We start from the raw sequence: 17,293 nt of genomic DNA on the forward strand, positions 1-17,293 counted from the left end.
AGATTTTATGTCTCTTAAAGACGTGAGTCACGTGACATTCGATAGTGATACAAAACACCGCGTATTCCATCAAATATATGAATAAACTACAAGCTGTTTCTAGTGGTTAGCTGCGTGTGGCTATAAATCCAAACAACGCGCATTCTCTTCTAAATTTGATAAAACGACATGTTGTTCTCATTTGTACTATACTACTATACTAAGTAAAATCCTCTGTTTTAGTTTTCTGCTTTACAGAAGGAGAAGTTTGATATCATCATCATCATCTTCTGATTCGTTCTTTGGCAACCCATCAGACGGCACAAGATCATCCAGATGATCGGAATCTGGAACGAGGAAAACGAAACACACGGTAAAGAGTCTCAAGAGATTCCTTATAAGAATCACCAGCCAGAGATTCCCAAACTCGTGTCTCGTGACACCAAAAGCGTGAAGAACAAACCCTCCACCCCATTTAGATGCAAGCTGTCCAAAACTATCAATGCACATGAGGAAAGCAAAGAAGGTGCCTTCGATTCCCAGAGGACAAAGCCTTGTGCTGAGAACCACCATCGGGATCCACCTGATCTTACTTATCATCCTCGACAAAGATTCTTCGGTTATCACAAAGAAGGAATCTGGTATCCCGAGTGTTAAGTTCCAGCGTTTGATGAACATGAGATCAAGCATTCCTGATGAGAAGTATAGAAGTTGTGCGAAGAAGAGTATGTTCCTAAAGGAATAGTCTTTGAGCTTCTTGTGGTATATAAGAACTCCAAACATCGATGCCAATGCTCCGATCGCGTAGATTATCCCCACAAACTCCTGCATTTAGCAACCAAAATAAGCAAGTTTGAATTAAGCTCATAATTGCATATTTGGATGAAGAATCTTATTAGATTGTTCAGAAACTCCACAGCTTTATATGCCAATGTAGAGGTAACACACCACCATAATTTCAATATCAATTCATTAAGCATACATCTCCACAACAGACCCAAAGACATGTATTTTTCTAAGGGAAAATAGGCTTTCAAGAGAGATGACTCCATGGATTTTTTAATATAAGCCAGCAAAATAGTCTCAGATATAATCCCTATAATATCATGCGATACCACCACAGTGTCAGTCTCAAGATTGCAATCTATAGGAACCTGCTTTTGCTAGATCTTTAATTCATGATCTTTATAAAAAGAGAGATCCTTCAAGTTTGTCATCTCAATATTTTAGCCTTGGCCAATATGTGGGAAAGAAGAACCAACCTGGGAAAAGGCGGGCCCAGCTGTAGGATCAGTGTACCAGTAGAAGTGGCCTTCATGAGTGCTGATGTTGAGAGCTAACGATATGAACATGTAAAGTGATGGCTTCCACACTTCAGGGTACTTTATTGTTTTATACATTCCCTTCACCGCTACTCCTAAGCCATCTGTGTCCTGACGAACATTCAAACGATTTCCCCAAGTTCCATCAAGATTTCAAAGTCATGGGATATATAGCAGGAGTTTTAAAATTACTCGGGCAGAAACATATAAAGAAAAGGCAGATATCTGTTTGAATTATTTTTGCTATGATGCCAATAAATTGTGAGTGAGATCAAAAGAGTTGAAAGTCCAGGCTGAGGTCTCACCTTCTTGTTTTTCTGCATAGGAACAGTAGAATTCTTTTTCTCATAGATGAAAAACCCGAGTATGACAATAGTTGCAGGCGAAAATGCTAATACCCCTAATGCTCCCTACATCACAAAGAAATGAAGAACACAGAACCTCTTAAAAGAGCAAATACAATAAAGCGAGATTTCAAGAATATGTCCTCAGAACGTGTATTACAGTAGCCAAAGATAAAGGGTCAACCTGAGGTCCAAGCCGATGAACAAAGACTCCACTAGTTGCGTATCCAACCAAAGCGCCAGCAGATGAACAAACCATGCAAAGGCTCTGTATATCAGGAGCCAAAGATCGGATATTGATGCTGTTTGTTGCGATACACGCGTCAATCACCACGTCTGCAATGGCCATAGCTGCAGATACACCTAAGAGGCAGCTCAAAGCCAAAGCAGCGGGCAACTTACCAAGGGCAACTACTGCAATCGCAGATACCAAACCAAGAACACCAGAAACTACAAAATAAGGCTTTCTTTTGTAACCTTTGATCGGGAAAACATCAGTGAAGAGACCCCAAATGGGTCTCATGACCCATGGAATGTAATATAACCCCACGTAAAGCTGCACAACCGATGGCTGTACTTGCTGGACATCTTTCCAATAATAGTCTGTGACGACTTTGAATATCGAACCGGAGAACCCTTGGTTTACGCCGTACACAAGGACCACACCAAGAACAAAGCTGAGGTTCAGCCTAGAGCACAGCATTTGTAGCCATTGGTAGGGCTGAAGCAGAACTGAGACGACACCAGAATGATCTGAAATGGGTTTTAGCAGAGGTTTTCCGTCTGAGAAGAATTTCTCAGTTTCTAGTGTTTCCATGGTGTTTACTGTTTAGGAGATGGGACATTGGATCTGAAAATATTGAAAGCAAGAGCCTTTAATCGTTATTTTCAATGTGGGTTTCTTTTAGACTTTCAAAAAAGCTTTATACATTCACACACGAGGAGAAAACAATAAATGGTAGTAGACTAATCCCACTTGACATGTACCTTTTTGACTTTGTAAGCAATGACGTCTTTCTTCAACTACCAGTCTGAAATTCTCCAAAAGCTGAACCAAATCGCAATATGGGCCAAAAAGAATCACAAACATGATCATAGTGTAACTGATAAATCTTTAAAATGATTCATCCTTACATCGGAGCTCAGAAATCCTAATCAACATCAACAAACACTTAAAAATCCAATAAAATAGAAAAGTTAAGCTAAGTATGTGAGCAGACAGCAGCTTCTTTGAAGGTCACACTATGATTGAGATGCCCACACGCCTAAAAGACTACTATATATGTTATGACTAGTGTGAGCCATGGCTAGAAACTAAATCAGAAAAAAAGTAAGAGTAAGAAAAAAAAAAAGAACAAAGAAAAACAGAGAACATGGCAGGATTGTTTGACAAACAAGCCGATCTATACCTAGACGCAAGACCTAATTACCCCTCTGAGTGGTTCTCGAAGCTCGCTGATCTCACCGATCACCACGATTTAGCCTGGGATGCCGCCACCGGAAACGGCCAAGCCGCTCTCGCCGTAAGTGTTTTTGATTTAGCCTCTCGCGTGTAAATGATAGCTACAACATGCATCAGATCTTGTACTTAAACAAGTTTCGCTTGGAGTTTTTGCAGGTAGCAGAGCACTACGAGAGAGTCATAGCGACGGACGTAAGCGAATCGCAGCTGAAGCTAGCAACGCCGCATCCGAGGATCAGTTATCACCACACGCCACAGTCGATGACCGACGACGAGCTAGTGGAACTAATCGGAGGAGAGAACTCGGTGGATCTAATCACGGTCGCTCAAGGCGTACACTGGTTCGACCTCCCTAGATTCTACGCAGTCGCAACGCGTCTCCTCCGCAAGCCCGGCGGAATCATCGCCGTCTGGGGATACAACGACGTCATAGTGAGTCCAGAGTTCGACCCCATCCAGTATCGTTTCCACGCCACAACGCTGCCGTTTTGGAAGTATCCGTACATCCAGCACATCTTCGATTCGTACGAAGCATTGCCGTTTCCTTTCGAAAGTGTGGGGATGGGATCTGAAGGGAAGCCGTTGAAGCTCGAGATGCCTAAGACGACGTCGTTTGAAGGGATCATGAGGATGTTCAAATCATGGTCGTCTATCGTCACGGCGAGAGAGAAAGGAGTCGAGTTGTTACCGGAGAGCTTAGTGAGAGAGCTTGAGCAAGCATGGGGAGGAGCTGATGTGATTCGTCCCGTCGTTTATAAAGCTTTTATGATCGCAGGAAAAGTTAGAGTTTAATCATAACATTGCAAAAATGCTGATAAAGTGTTGTTATTGGACAAATCAAACAAAATACACTATCGAAAACGTTTACATATATATTAGAATCCTTTTTGTTCGTTCTGCAACAAAATAGAACCTAAAATTGCAACAAAACCGTTTTTAAAAAGAAAAAGAAGAAATTGTTCCTGTGAGCAGATAGGATCATCATAATCCTCTAATCGATCTTAACAGATGAATAGATGAGCCTTGTGAACCAGAGACAAGCGTAGAAACCAATTGTTCCTGTGAGCACAAAAAATGCGTAAGAAGCGATGAGCATGTACCCAAAGTAAAGCATCGCCGACACCAGTTTGGTGATCTGAAGCTTTGTGAAAAAGTAGAACGTCGCGTAGAGGAAGAGATAAAGAGCTGATGAGCCTGATGTCAAGTAAGATCTCCACCACCATAGGTAGTCCTCACTGCAAAGCTGGAAGTAGCACAGTACTATGGTTATCTCGGCGCAAGTAACTATGAGGATTACAAAGACGAGGAAGAGGAACCCGAAGATGTAGTAGAACTGGTTAAGCCAGATGGATGTAAGGATGAAGAAGAGCTCGATGAACACTGCACCAAACGGTAGGATTCCTCCAATGAGGATTGAGAATACCGGGTTCATGTACCAAGCTTGCTCTGGGATTTGCCTCGGGATTTTGTTGGTTTTCACTGGGTCATCAACCGCTGGCTTCTTGAACCCGATGTAACCCCCAACAAAGACGAGAGGAACTGAGATGCCAAACCAGAGGAAGATCAAGGCGAACATTGTCCCAAAGGGCACAGCCCCCGATGACTTCTGTCCCCAGATGAGAGCGTTTAGGACAAAGAAGATGGCTGAGACAACTGCAGGGAACAAAAAGGCTGTTCTGAAGGCGATTCTCTTCCACTCTGTTCCTTTGAACATTTTGTAGAGACGTGAAGAGGCGTAACCAGCGAAGAGACCCATGAAGACCCAGAGCAGGAGCATTGCAGTCATCAGACCACCCCGATTGGAAGGAGACAGAAACCCGAGCATGGCAAAGATCATTGTGACAAATACCATGCCTAAACATTGGACCCCTGTACCAACGTAGACGCAGAGCAGATCTGAATTGGTTGGTAGCCTGAAAACATCACCATGAACGAGCTTCCATCCTGTCTCTTCTTGAGCTTCTTCTTGAGTCTCTAACTCGTTGTATCGTGAAATGTCACGGTACAGGGTCCTCAGCATTATCATCGCCACCATACCAGACAAGAACAGGACGATCATCAGAGAATTGACGATAGAGAACCAGTGAATTTGGTTATCACTCATCAGAAGATAAGAATCCCATCTAGATGCCCACTTCACTTCACTTTCCTGGACCAAAATAGCAGTAGAAAATCAGAAAAAGAATAATGAGAACCTCGATGACATTTATTTAAGACACAAACCATAGCGGACTTAAGAAAAACTTGCCTGGAAATCGACATCATATGTGAAGATAATCTCCTTCTTTTGTTCAACTTCTTGAGGGGTAGCCGAGCTAACAACCAGACGTTTTGTGTGAGGATCACAGGTCGTGAGACGGGTCTTCTCACTCCACTCTCCCTCATACTCATGCTTCACACTATATATTAAGGGAAGGAATATCAGCACTGAAAGACAAGGGATCTCAAGAGATGTTCAAATTATGAATAAAAGAATGGCACCTGTAAGGTTTGACCTCAAATCCCACGATTCTTGCAGCATCAGTTTGCACATCTCTGTGATAGCGGACTGTAAATGACAAGTGATTGTGCATAAAGAACTTCTGCTCTTTGCTCTGCGTATGCAAAAGGAACCTTAGAAAATCGAGCTATTTAAGAATGAATTCCATTTAGTACCAACAATCCAAACATACTTACCCCCTCGTACTGGCCTTTAAGACCAACATGATAACCGAGCTGATAAACAACAGAGGGAGAACCCTGGTCCACTCTTTCAATTGGAACCACCAGAGGAAGGTTGTCGAGGATCCTAACACACACAAGAAAGACTTGTTAAAAAACTGACAGAGGAAAGTATGTTCCTCATACAGAGAATCAAAGAGAAGTTTCTATATTGGTCTTACATGTTGACTCGGTACTCATCATCAATCTTTTCTTTAAACGCTTTTGCTGTCTTCGCATCAAGAGTGACTCGGCCGAGAATATTGCACATTTGTGCCTCCCGCATTTTAAACTGCAATTAATTCAACTCCGCAAGGTTAGAGTTAACGTACATGAATAAAGTTTTAGACAGCCTGGTCAATTACAATACAAATTAAAAAAAATGCAACAGAAACTAACCGTATATGGGGCATTTTCTATGCGGTCACCCCGAAGCACTTCTCCAAGATTCTCAGTACTGTCCACTATCTTCTTAGGGCGAATAAAAGGAAGGGAGTAATACGAGTATGGAAGCTGAGTCTTTATTGAAGTTAATTTATTCACTTTCACCTTCAGCTCATCACCCTGCATAGCATACAAAGAGAGAGCAGAAAATAAGACTCAAAATTCGAATATGATTCCATCACTTCTGCTCTTTTAGTAAAACCATGCAAGTATACTTTGTTTGAGATTCGTAATAAAACATGCAGAACCGACACTGCACTTATACTCATAACTTGGATTTGGTAGCAATGCCTAAGAACCTAACAAAGCCACTCAAAATTAAAACGAATATGGCTAATCCTGAAGAACAAATATCGATGTAGCTCGCCTAAGATGCGACATTGTTCAGATCGAGAGACTAATGAAGCATAAACGAAGTAAAATTAAAGCATCAGCCGAAACCAATCACACATTCTCTGAGATTACATGCTTAAAACCAAAGTCGGTGCATCACAGCACACACCAATCTCATATTCTATCACTTTCCCGAGGATCAAATGCGGACTAATCCTAAACGAAATCGAAACGCGAGATCCAGGAGATCCAATTCAGATCTAAAAGCCTAGAAATCTAAACGTTTTTTTTTTGTGTGTTACCTTCTCGAAATCCTGAGGAGCAACACCAGGGAGATAGAAAGAGTGAGCGCCATGGATGAAGAGCAGGAGAATCAAGGCGATCGCGGATCCAGAAGATTCCGATATCCTGCTACTGCTCCTTCTTAATAACTCCATAGCCATGGCTGTTACTAGAGCAAAAGGAAGAAATAACCAGATCTGAAGCTACGCTACAGTTGTATATGACTCTTATACGCTTCGAGAGACTCGAGACCAAAACCCGCCTTGAAATTGACTAATACATCCCGGTTTATATTTCCGGTTCGGCTCGTTACACTTTGATCCTTATCAACCATTTATAATTCTCCACGTCAGCAAAACGCATGAAGTCTTTCTACGAGCTGTACAAGCTTATATAGCCAATGGGCCTAACTCTATAAAACCCACTCTATCATAAACCATGATTAATTTAAAACCCAATCATAACTAATCAATCAAAACTCAAAAGCATTGCTAAATGGCAAATGCTGATGAATGAAAGCTGAAGCTTTGTCTAATAAAATTTTCTATTTCACTTGCTGCTTCGTTGTATGATGTCTGATTGTGATCCTTCATCCAAAATGTTAAAATAGTGCCTCATCTATTAGAGTTATGACTATTACTGATAGAAATGTTCAATGCTTGAAACAGAAACAGATATAATCAATCAAAATTCAAAACTCAAAAATCATTGCTACATGCTGATGGATCTCGTACTAACATTATCTGATAGTATAAAAAAAACTTTCAAAAAGAAAATTAAGCAAACAAAAAAAAATGATCTAATTAGCATTAACGAGGTTTCCGATTTTTTTAATCGATTATAATTACTAGAAAATCTATCACTTTATCTATTGGACTTCGATTACTTGTTTGTATTTTGAATATGATGAAAGATTCTAATCTACTTGAAAGTAGTTCTCACACTGCTAATATTAAATGATTCATTCATTACACAATCTAACAAAAAAACAAAACATACATGACGAAGGAAAATTAGGGAAACATTACACAACCAAAACGGTAGATAATCTAAGATTTTTAAGTTAAGAGGATGAAATCACTCTAATTAGCCAAAACGATAAGATCAATAAACCATACTGCCGAAACATTACACAGTTAATATTAAATGATTCATCCATTACACAATCTAACCAAATAAAACGAATACATACATGATGAAGGGGAAATTAGGGAAACATTACACAACCAAAACGATAGTAGATAGTCTGAGATTTTTAGGTTAAGTTGATTTATCTTATGGTTTTGGCTAATTAGAGTGATTTCATCCGGTTAACATTGCACAGTTGTACCTCTTCACAATAGCAATCACTTTCTTCTCTTTCTCAAAGTTAGTCAGATTGGGCAGAGAATCGTAAACTTTGTAGGACTCGTCGATGATTCTGTTTCTTTTCTCCTTCATAGAGGAAAAGCAAATGACCACCTGATGATGGGAGAGAGCGATGCGAAGGTTGGTCAGAAAAGTTAAAGAGTGTTTGAATGTTGTTGTTGGAAAGGAGAATAGAGGTGGAGACATTGTTAAGCGAGACATTTTTGTTTTCAGATGGAGAAGATGTGAAAACAGAGAGAAGATAGGGTTGAGGAAGAGAAGAGAAGAGAATTGGGTTTAAACAAAAACGTGAGTACAAAGTTTTCTTGGGGGTTGAATTTCTACTGCAGGCTTTTAAGAGACATGCCAACATAGGAGGAGGTTACGTCAATATTAATGTGAGCCAGTAATTGAATTCTCTACATTCATTTATTTTCTTCTTCTTCTTTAAACATATAATAGGTTACATAAAACACATATTAGGAACCAAAATGATGTGTAGAAGAATTGGAGATTTAGTTATTTTCTCATATTCATGTGTTTGTTTGTCTTGCTTTTTGCTTGAGTAGGATCTTTGATTTAAATTTTTGGTTGACAACGTTTCTAACATTAGATTAGTGAGGCAATTAGAAGATATTAATGAATATTCTCAGTTAATTTCCATCTTATGTGATACTATGGAGGTGTTTTATTTGCTTTATAGTTCCTGATGATTAGGGTGCAAATGGTTGAAGAGATTGAACAGGTTGAAAAAAATTATTCAACCAATTTTCGCCATTTGCATTGAAAAGGTTAAAGAGGTTGGAAAAAACTATTCAGTCAGTTCAACTTAAAAAACTTGAAAAAATAAACTAATAGTTGAAGAAAAAGTGAGTTAAAAAGGTGAGTTGAAGAAAAAGTGAGTTGAAATAGTTAAAGACTAATACTAGGCTGCAAATAGTTGCTTATAATTGAAAAAATGAGTTGAAAAAATGAGTTGAAGAAAAAGTGAGTTGAAATATTTAAAAACTAATACTAGCTGCAAATAGTTGCTTATAATTGAAAAAGTGAGTTGAAGAAAATTAGGTTGAATATTATTCAACTCATTCATCTATAAAATAGTGATTGAACAAGTTGGAATATTTTTGCTGTAGGATTAGTTTATTTTTTTAACTTTTTAAGTTGAATGAGCTGAATAGTTTTTTTCAACTTGTTCAACTTTTTTAATGCAAATGTTAAAAATTATGGTAAAGTAATTTTTTAAAAAGTTAAAATAAATTAATTTTAAAAAATCTGTTTTTAAAAAAAAAATTATGGTAAAGAAACTATTTGATTTGAGTCAAAGTCTTACAAGACATTCGAAATATGCTTTAAATATTCTCTGATCCAAATTTAAACTAATATTTTTAAAACAAAATTAAGGAAATTTGTTTCGATTTATTCACGAAATATTTAAGAATTTGTATAATATCCTTAATAAAATTTATATATAAGACGTCGCTCTACGCAAACCGGAATGAACCAATAACGTTGCTCTATGTTTGTATAATATCCTTAATAAGTTTGTATAATATCCTTAATAAGTTTGTCTAAACAAAAAATAACATGAAAAAAAAAACAAAAAAAAGCAAAAAAAAAACTTGACGGGAATTATGGGAAAGAATACTCATAATGACGGAAACTTTGGAAATGGGAAACTTGACGAGCAAGTTTTTTTCTCTCTCTATTATTGATGTAGGGTTACGTAAATGGACAAACAAACAAAATCACCAATTCTTTCTTCTACGCTTAGGTTTTTTTTTCTTTTTTCTTTTTTGCCTTCTATGTTTTTGTATTTTTCATTAAGAAGATTGTATAATTCATGTCTCTGCTTCTCAACCAACCCTCCAAGGTCTGGCTTAGGAAACACACGTTGGTAAGATCCTCTCCTCTTGCCTCTAGTGGTTTTTCAACAACTTTGCTGCAATCCCCTCCTTGTTTCGTCGCCGGCCCTGATCCTTATGGAAACCTCAAATATGACACTACTATTGAGAGGAGGAGTGCCAACAGGAGTGAGTTGGAGTTGGTAAAAAAGTTGCCTGTGAAATCGGTTTTCAATGATGCAATGGTAGTGGTCGGGTCATCTCATGGCTGGGCTCTGAACAAGGGCGATGGAAGTCTGCGTCTCCAAGATGATCTAATCCCGGTTGCATCGGTTACGGACCCAAAACGAATCCCTCTGCCTCCTTTTGTCACTCTGCCTCAATGCCAAACCCAAATTATCACCAACGTGTCCATGTCCTCATCTTCTCCAGGGGATGAGGATTGTGTCGTGGCTGTCAAGTTCTTGGGACCTCAAATCAGCTTTTGCAGACCGGCTCATAGCAACTCTGAGTGGATCAACATCAGAATCTCAAACCCCTGCTTCTCCTCCTCCCGTGTTATGTTTTCCGAGAAACATAACAAGTTTTGTATGCCCGGATCTGGAGGCCATCTTATTGGATCATGGTATCTCGGCAAACACAACGACGATCCCAAGCTGCAGACTGTGCACTTCAAAAAACTTCCCAAACTGAATAAGGCCAAACGCAAGCTTTTGCATTCTTGCTACACGAGCGAATATTTGGTGGAGTCACGATTCACAGGCGAAACTTTCATGGTCAAGTGCTACAAGAAGACCGCCAAGATCGTCGACGGTATTGCGAAAATGGAAACAAAAGCTTTAATGGTGTTCAAGCTAGACGAGGAAGGAAACGCTGTTTACAATGAAGACATCAGAGATCTCATCATGTTCCTCTCACATTCCGAACCTTTTTGTGTCCCTGCTAGCTACTTACCCCTCCAGATCGATAACAGCGTTGTCGCAATCTTGGATGTTGACGAATTGGCATTAGTCAACATGCATGAAGACTTCTTCATCGACAATGAAATAGATAGAAAAATCATGTCCCCTTACTTTATTCCACCTCAGTTTATATAGACTAGTTTGTCTGGAATTGAGTTTGAGTCATGTCTTTTGTTTTATAATCTTTCAAACTTCAAATTTGGAATTGAGTGTTTTAATTTGAGTCTAAACTTCAGAGAAGTTGCAACGAAATTAATCAGTAGATAACACCAGTTTAAACATCTACTAATGAAGAGTTAAAGAGATTGAAAACAGCAGAAGAGAAGTTGATGAACGAGTAAGCAGAGCCTTCACTTCTAACTTTTAAGTATAACACATATTGAAAGATGCTTTGGTTAACCTTGATGAAATTTTTGGATTTTGCCTTAGGTAAGGCAATCATAATTGATTAAACTAATCAATCAAAACTCAAAAGCATTGTTAAATCTCGTACTAATAAGTACTGTGTATATAACACACGGATGTCTTTAAGCAAAATATTCGTACGGTTTATATTTTTTAGTGATCATCTAACTAGCATATACTATGCGTTTTCAAGATTGTGTTAAAAAACTTAGAAGTGTGGTTTAAAGAGTATTATTTACCCAAATATTATGTTAGTTTAGTCACATGAAGGTTTGAAGATCAATAATATATGAGGTTTCAGATTTTTGATCGATTACAATTATTAGAAAATCTATCGATTTATATATTGGACTTGGATTACTTGTTTGTATTATAATTTAATGAAGGATTCTAATCTAACTGAAAGTAATTCTCCCACTATTAATTCATAACACAATCTAACAAAAAACAAACATTATAATCATTCAAAAGAGATCAGAGTCTTTGGTTTTATTATCTTGCAGAGAAAGCGCAAGAAGAAGAGAAGGCAAAAGCACAAGGCCATCGTTTTGACAAGTTAAACAACGAAAAAACAAACATCAAACAGAACACAACAACAACAACAGGACAGCATATATACATTGATCTAAAAGCTTTTCAGATTCAGCAGGAACTAGACCAGAAGCAAACGGTGACTCTTGTCTTACCAATCTTCAAGATCTAGTAACCTCCCTGAATAAACGCATTTAGGCGCTGAAGCTCCTCTCGATGCTCACTCACCACTGCCCGGACCACATCTCCTATGGACACCATTCCGATCATGCCCTTGTCTTGGATTACCGGAATATGCCTGATTCGGTTATCTGTACAACATTGCAAGGTCAGGAAACCGTATTTCAATAGGTTCTAAACCCAAAAGTTTTGTATATTCGATGAAGAAAGTATAAGTTTCCTGGTTACCTGTCATCAGTTGCATAGCTCGCAAGACCTTGGTCTCCGGTGTCACGGTGATAAGCTTATTCTGCAATAGCCAGTTCACAGATTCAGTCAGTTTCAATCCAGAGAAACAAAGAAAACTCATATATAACCGTGCATTTCCATACCTCTTCAGTCATAATGTCTCCAACTTTTGTTGATTTGGAAGATCTTCCTTGCACTATGATCTTCCTTAGGTAATCTGAATAAAAACCACAATGTCGTAAATGAATCACACAAATCAAAATACACGCAACAAAAACTTTCCTTGTAGGTCCAGTCCAACAAAAATTTACCTCTCTCAGTAATGATCCCAGCAAGAGCTTGTTGCTCACCAGGTTTCACAACCACCAATGCACCAACATTGTGTTGTGTCATCTAAAACAAAGCAAACACGTCAAAATTCCAAACTAACACATGGAGAGATGTGTATAAGTAAATCTAAAAGGGTACATCAACAACAACAAAACACTATCACATCAAGAGATATGAGTATCTAAAAGGGTGAAGAAGAGTAGCATACGGATTTAACAGCATCATAAACAGTGTCATCAGTAGTACACCAAAGCCAAGATCCATCAGCACTTTTGCCTTTGGCTTTCATGACATCAGAAATAGTCGTACTCTCGAATCCAGTTTCCTCCATACGAGCAGGTTTAGTTGATTCATAGCGTGAACCAACAAACACAGAAGACTGAATCGCCGGGTTAATCACACGGAGATGTTGCAGCATAGAACCTTTCACAACATTTCCACCAGAGACGAAGGATCTAACCACAGCTTGCATCTTTTTCCACCTGTGTGTCGCAATCAAAAACGAGATCTATAATCATCTGATATCAAAACTCTACGAATCTAATGAAACTAGATCGGATATAGAATGGTCTCAAACTGAATGTATCTGATCGGCAAATCCCAAAATAAGAAAGTTTCCTAAATCTGACTGTTAATACTATAGCTTCAGAGATAACGAAGAAGGAGAGAGAGATTGATTCATACCTGAGCTGAGAGAAGAGATCGTAGTTGAGGTAGAGCTTTGAGAAGAACCCTAGAGTATGAGGAAGAGACAGCTGACCAATACTGAGTTGAGTGGGGAGAGTTTGAAGGGTTCTTATGGATAATCATCAAATATATAAATAAAACCATTTTTGATAGCGAAGTACTGACGACTTTTTTTTTTTAATTTCTTTTTCCTTAAAAAATATCTTAATTTTTTTAATAAAGTGATGACTGTTCATTCAATTACTCTATCACATCCAGACAAATATCAATAGGCCCACTCGTAAACTTTAAATCCAGGCCCACTTTAACAAGGCCAGATTTTGATACAATTGAAAACAGTTTTACTTGGGTTCCTTATTAGCTTTTTACTGTTTTACAATGGACTCACATAATTTTCCTTATCTTTTACATGGCACTGTTTTACAATGGGGGAACTCATATATTCACTCATGTGATTTGCTTTTTACTCAGATTCAATCGAGACGACGGAGAAGATACTCAACCTCAACGAGCTTAGTGAGAGGGATAAGCCATTCGCCATAGATGCGAGAAACAACCAACGGATCCACTTTATACTTCTTCTCACTCTCATCACCAGAGTCAGAAGAGATACACTTCACTTCTTGTCCAAACGTTTCTGCTTTCTTTTGGACTCTCTTTTTAACCATTTCTTCTACTTTCTCAAACGTCAAAAGCTTCATTAAAGCCTCTCTATCCTACACAAGTTTTCCAAAACCAAACGCGTATGGTGTGTGAGTCACTTCATATGAAACCAAATCCAATCCACACATTGTGACATATAAAATTTACCTTAGCGCGAATAGCAGGCTCGTAATCTTGTGGAGCATCTCTGAATTTGACCTCAGCTACAAATTTACCGTAGTGAATCCTTCTTGAAATAGCCTTCACAAGATCAAATCAGACACAAAATAAACCACATGTAGAACTGATCATATCTATGAACTCAAGATGATCTCCTTACTTGTAAACAGGCGAGATCACTAGCAGCAGTTGATGGATAGTTTCCATCATCGCCTGGTTTGACGAACAAAGGAAGCACTTCTTTAAAGTAAACATCCCAAATGCGTTTGTTTATGTTAACGGATAAAGCCTTAGGATGCAAAACCTAAACAAGAGAGAGAGAAAGGTTTGTTAGATTTAAAAGCATTCAGAGTTCTAAGGAAAAAGCTAATAGGATTTACAACATACCGTTGGATATTTGTGAGTAGGAAAAACCGAGTGAGGAATGTTGTTGTCAAGGAAGAAAGGATTCTCTTCCGGGTTTTCATATCTTCCTACCTAATAATACACACATACATAGAGACTTTCAAGTGAACCAATCTAGAGTACATAAACTAATGAGATGAATGTACCATGCATAAAGACACTCAGAACAGCCAACATCGACATATAGTGAGGTTTTATAAGATAAAGCTGGAGTCTTTTTTTCGCAGATCCAAAACCAAATTCTGACAAGAAGTTGTCACACAATAAGAGACAATGCCAAGTTATCTTCTTTTGCAATGGAGAGTATATACAGAACAAGCAAACGCAATGCTAATTCAAGAATCCAGCTTTATTAAAAACCTTAATCAAATTGACCTGTATCTTGGTTTCAGCTAATTCCATGAAACAGTCTTAAGGATCAGTTTTTTAAGATGGGGAATGAACCTTAGCTTGGAGGACTTCAATCTCTCTGACGAAAAACTCGGTGAGAGAAGAGGAATTCTCAGAATCCTCGAAAGCAGGGGAATTCAGGGGAAACTGAGATCTTTCGATCAAGCTGAAGACTATGGTGTCTTCTTGCCTAATCAAAGATTCCCTGATCGATTCAAGACTCAGTACATCGGAACCCGAGTTTGACTCGTTGACTCTTGCCATCCCGCTTCTGCAAAACGCCAAAATTCCGACAAGATAAAACATCGCCGTCATCATCGATGTCGTAAAATCTACAGATGAAGTTCAAAGGACTTACCTTGAACAATGAGTCAACGAAGCTTCTTCTTCTTCCTCTGCCTTCACTTTCTCGTTTTTTTGAGTCTCCTCGGATATATGCAAATTTTTATTTTCTTTTCTCTATGAATATTAATTTATTTATTTGTTCTTTTTTATTCACAAATTTGGACGAATTGAGGATATAAAGGCAAATCTATTAATTAATATGTTGCTTCTTCACAAAAAAAAATTACATACTCTGTTTCACTTTTTGTAATGAAAACAAGAAATAACAAATACTATCTTTTCTCACCTAGAGACAGGGTAAGGGTGAGTTCGAGAGCTTGAGTTGATGATTCTAGAAGAAGGTTCTGGAATACGTTCAGAGACTATATAAGCAGTGTCTTTCCACCAAGAATTTTCTGTCTCTTTCAACTGAAGCCTTTGTTTAGCATCTTCCAATGCAATCTCTAACTCTTTTATTTCCTCTTCTTGTCTTGTCTCCATTAGCTCGTGTAGTCTTCTCTCCAGCTCATAAGGACACACTCCTTGTTGTTCCTCCATTAGTCCTGGACACACGTGTCCGAACCTTGTTCCTTCTGAATCTTCTTCACTCTTCTCTGAAACCTCCTGTGTATACATGATAGTTCCATTAGAGAAAGGTTCTCAATGTTATGTTACCTAAATCTCAGATAGTCAAACTTTAGACAAGTACTCTACCTTAAGATTAGAACATTGACCATCATGGCCTTGACCAATCTGAAGAAGCTTAAACTCAGCTTCAAGTTCAGCTTCAAGCTGATCCATATCACCTCCAAAATCATCCCCTCGCTTAAACACATAATGTGATAAAGACCCTTCACCTCCAACACTCATAGATGTCTCCAGGATCTGTGGAGAGTAATAGTGATCAGTAGTAGAAGACTCAGGGCCATCTACAACTTCACTAATGGTAGAATAAGCAGCAGACGTTTCACTTCTCTCTTGCTTCCCAAACTGAAACCTTAGCTGTTTTCGCCTTAAATCATCGTTGTGAAACTTTAGAAACTTCTCTATATCGTTACGTAACTCGACAAACTCTTGCTGTTTCCGCCTCAGTTCTTCGTTCCGACGTTCCATAACCTTCTCTAAATCGTTCCGTAGCTCAACGATCTTGTGAATCTCTTCTCTACCAGTAGCGATCAGATGCAGGAGATAACAACTCACTCCAATACTAAACAAAAATTCCCTCCTTTGCAATTCTACTATAGACCAAAAGAATATGTCACAAATCACAATTGACAGACAATTATAATAAACTGATAATTCAAATTGGCATCTTAAACAGTTTTTGCTAATAGATTGAATCAAAGATCATTCAAATCAGTAATCTTGCAAAGTGAAATGAAAGATTATTCATGTGGTTACCGGAAGAGTCGAGCGTACGTGGAGTCGAATCTGAGGATTGGCCAAGTACTCCTAGATGAACATCATCCTCAGAGCAAGTTTTGATCCTCACATCATCACAGGGTGACACGCGTGCTTCAGCCGTAGCCGTCTTCTTTCCTTTGACCTTTCTCTCATGTGGGGAGAACCATCGAGATACGATTCTCCGTGGCGAAGGAAATCTGATCCGGATGCATCTTGCTCTCACTCCACCACCGTCATCCATCGGAGGATTCGAATATTTCACCTCCGAGATCAATCGTTAAAGAGAAGAAGATAGAGAGAGAGAGAGTTTTAAAAGAGAGAGAGAGGAATGATATTAATGAGAATCACGAGGAGAGGCAGAGAGTGTTGTGTTCTTTCAACTTCTTCAATCTACAAACCAATAAAAAGCGTTTGGAGGGAAACTTTTGAATTGGTTTTGGTAACTCTTTTAATGCCAATCACCTCTCCTTTTCCCAATTTATTATACTAGTAATTAAAAATCTACATATAATTATTGGCTTGACTATAAAAAATCTATGACTCATTTGGTCAACTCATTCACTTTTTCTTC

General features: G+C 38.5%; 7 protein-coding genes across 8 annotated transcripts; 2 read left to right on the plus strand and 5 right to left on the minus strand.

The window, feature by feature from the left end:
- Positions 1–45: 45 nt before the first annotated feature.
- LOC104735095 (putative folate-biopterin transporter 6) lies at positions 46–3,828 on the minus strand. The gene is made up of 5 exons (XM_010454813.3): positions 2,633–3,828; positions 1,830–2,495; positions 1,607–1,711; positions 1,242–1,412; positions 46–804 (listed from the first exon to the last, which is right to left on the minus strand). The coding sequence occupies exons 2-5, from the start codon at positions 2,460–2,462 to the stop codon at positions 232–234; spliced, it is 1,482 nt and encodes a 493-aa protein (XP_010453115.1). The 5' UTR covers positions 2,463–2,495; positions 2,633–3,828; the 3' UTR covers positions 46–231.
- LOC104735097 (uncharacterized) lies at positions 3,019–4,014 on the plus strand. The gene is made up of 2 exons (XM_010454816.3): positions 3,019–3,168; positions 3,264–4,014. The coding sequence occupies exons 1-2, from the start codon at positions 3,019–3,021 to the stop codon at positions 3,897–3,899; spliced, it is 786 nt and encodes a 261-aa protein (XP_010453118.1). The 3' UTR covers positions 3,900–4,014.
- EMP1 (Endomembrane protein 70 protein family) lies at positions 3,917–7,177 on the minus strand. The gene is made up of 7 exons (XM_010454814.3): positions 6,887–7,177; positions 6,207–6,371; positions 5,990–6,099; positions 5,784–5,895; positions 5,589–5,701; positions 5,356–5,506; positions 3,917–5,256 (listed from the first exon to the last, which is right to left on the minus strand). The coding sequence occupies exons 1-7, from the start codon at positions 7,025–7,027 to the stop codon at positions 4,099–4,101; spliced, it is 1,950 nt and encodes a 649-aa protein (XP_010453116.1). The 5' UTR covers positions 7,028–7,177; the 3' UTR covers positions 3,917–4,098.
- A 2,876-nt stretch (positions 7,178–10,053) lies between these two features.
- Positions 10,054–11,243, plus strand: LOC104737926 (uncharacterized). The gene has a single exon (XM_010458173.3). The coding sequence runs from the start codon at positions 10,054–10,056 to the stop codon at positions 11,149–11,151; it is 1,098 nt and encodes a 365-aa protein (XP_010456475.1). The 3' UTR covers positions 11,152–11,243.
- A 616-nt stretch (positions 11,244–11,859) lies between these two features.
- LOC104735098 (CBS domain-containing protein CBSX3, mitochondrial) lies at positions 11,860–13,568 on the minus strand. Its single transcript, XM_010454817.2, has 6 exons — positions 13,375–13,568; positions 12,899–13,172; positions 12,672–12,753; positions 12,504–12,577; positions 12,361–12,421; positions 11,860–12,263 (listed from the first exon to the last, which is right to left on the minus strand). Exons 2-6 carry the CDS (start codon positions 13,160–13,162, stop codon positions 12,121–12,123), a joined length of 624 nt encoding a protein of 207 aa, XP_010453119.2. The 5' UTR covers positions 13,163–13,172; positions 13,375–13,568; the 3' UTR covers positions 11,860–12,120.
- Positions 13,569–13,660: 92 nt separating this feature from the next.
- CM2 (chorismate mutase 2) lies at positions 13,661–15,495 on the minus strand. Its single transcript, XM_010454820.3, has 6 exons — positions 15,353–15,495; positions 15,049–15,265; positions 14,587–14,676; positions 14,360–14,503; positions 14,188–14,280; positions 13,661–14,093 (listed from the first exon to the last, which is right to left on the minus strand). The coding sequence occupies exons 2-6, from the start codon at positions 15,256–15,258 to the stop codon at positions 13,851–13,853; spliced, it is 780 nt and encodes a 259-aa protein (XP_010453122.1). The 5' UTR covers positions 15,259–15,265; positions 15,353–15,495; the 3' UTR covers positions 13,661–13,850.
- Positions 15,496–15,511: 16 nt separating this feature from the next.
- Positions 15,512–17,175, minus strand: LOC104735099 (myosin heavy chain-like protein). 2 transcript variants are annotated; one of them, XM_010454818.3, is made up of 3 exons: positions 16,720–17,175; positions 16,033–16,556; positions 15,512–15,942 (listed from the first exon to the last, which is right to left on the minus strand). In XM_010454818.3, the coding sequence occupies exons 1-3, from the start codon at positions 16,961–16,963 to the stop codon at positions 15,622–15,624; spliced, it is 1,089 nt and encodes a 362-aa protein (XP_010453120.2). In that variant the 5' UTR covers positions 16,964–17,175; the 3' UTR covers positions 15,512–15,621. The 2 variants fall into 2 exon arrangements, with proteins under 2 accessions (XP_010453120.2, XP_010453121.2); XM_010454819.3 differs by having other exon boundaries at positions 16,033–16,553; positions 16,720–17,097.
- Positions 17,176–17,293: the final 118 nt, after the last annotated feature.

The sequence above is a fragment of the Camelina sativa genome, chromosome 13 (genome assembly GCF_030686135.1).
Source record: "Camelina sativa cultivar CO46 ecotype springtype chromosome 13, ASM3068613v1".
NCBI lineage: Eukaryota > Viridiplantae > Streptophyta > Magnoliopsida > Brassicales > Brassicaceae > Camelina > Camelina sativa.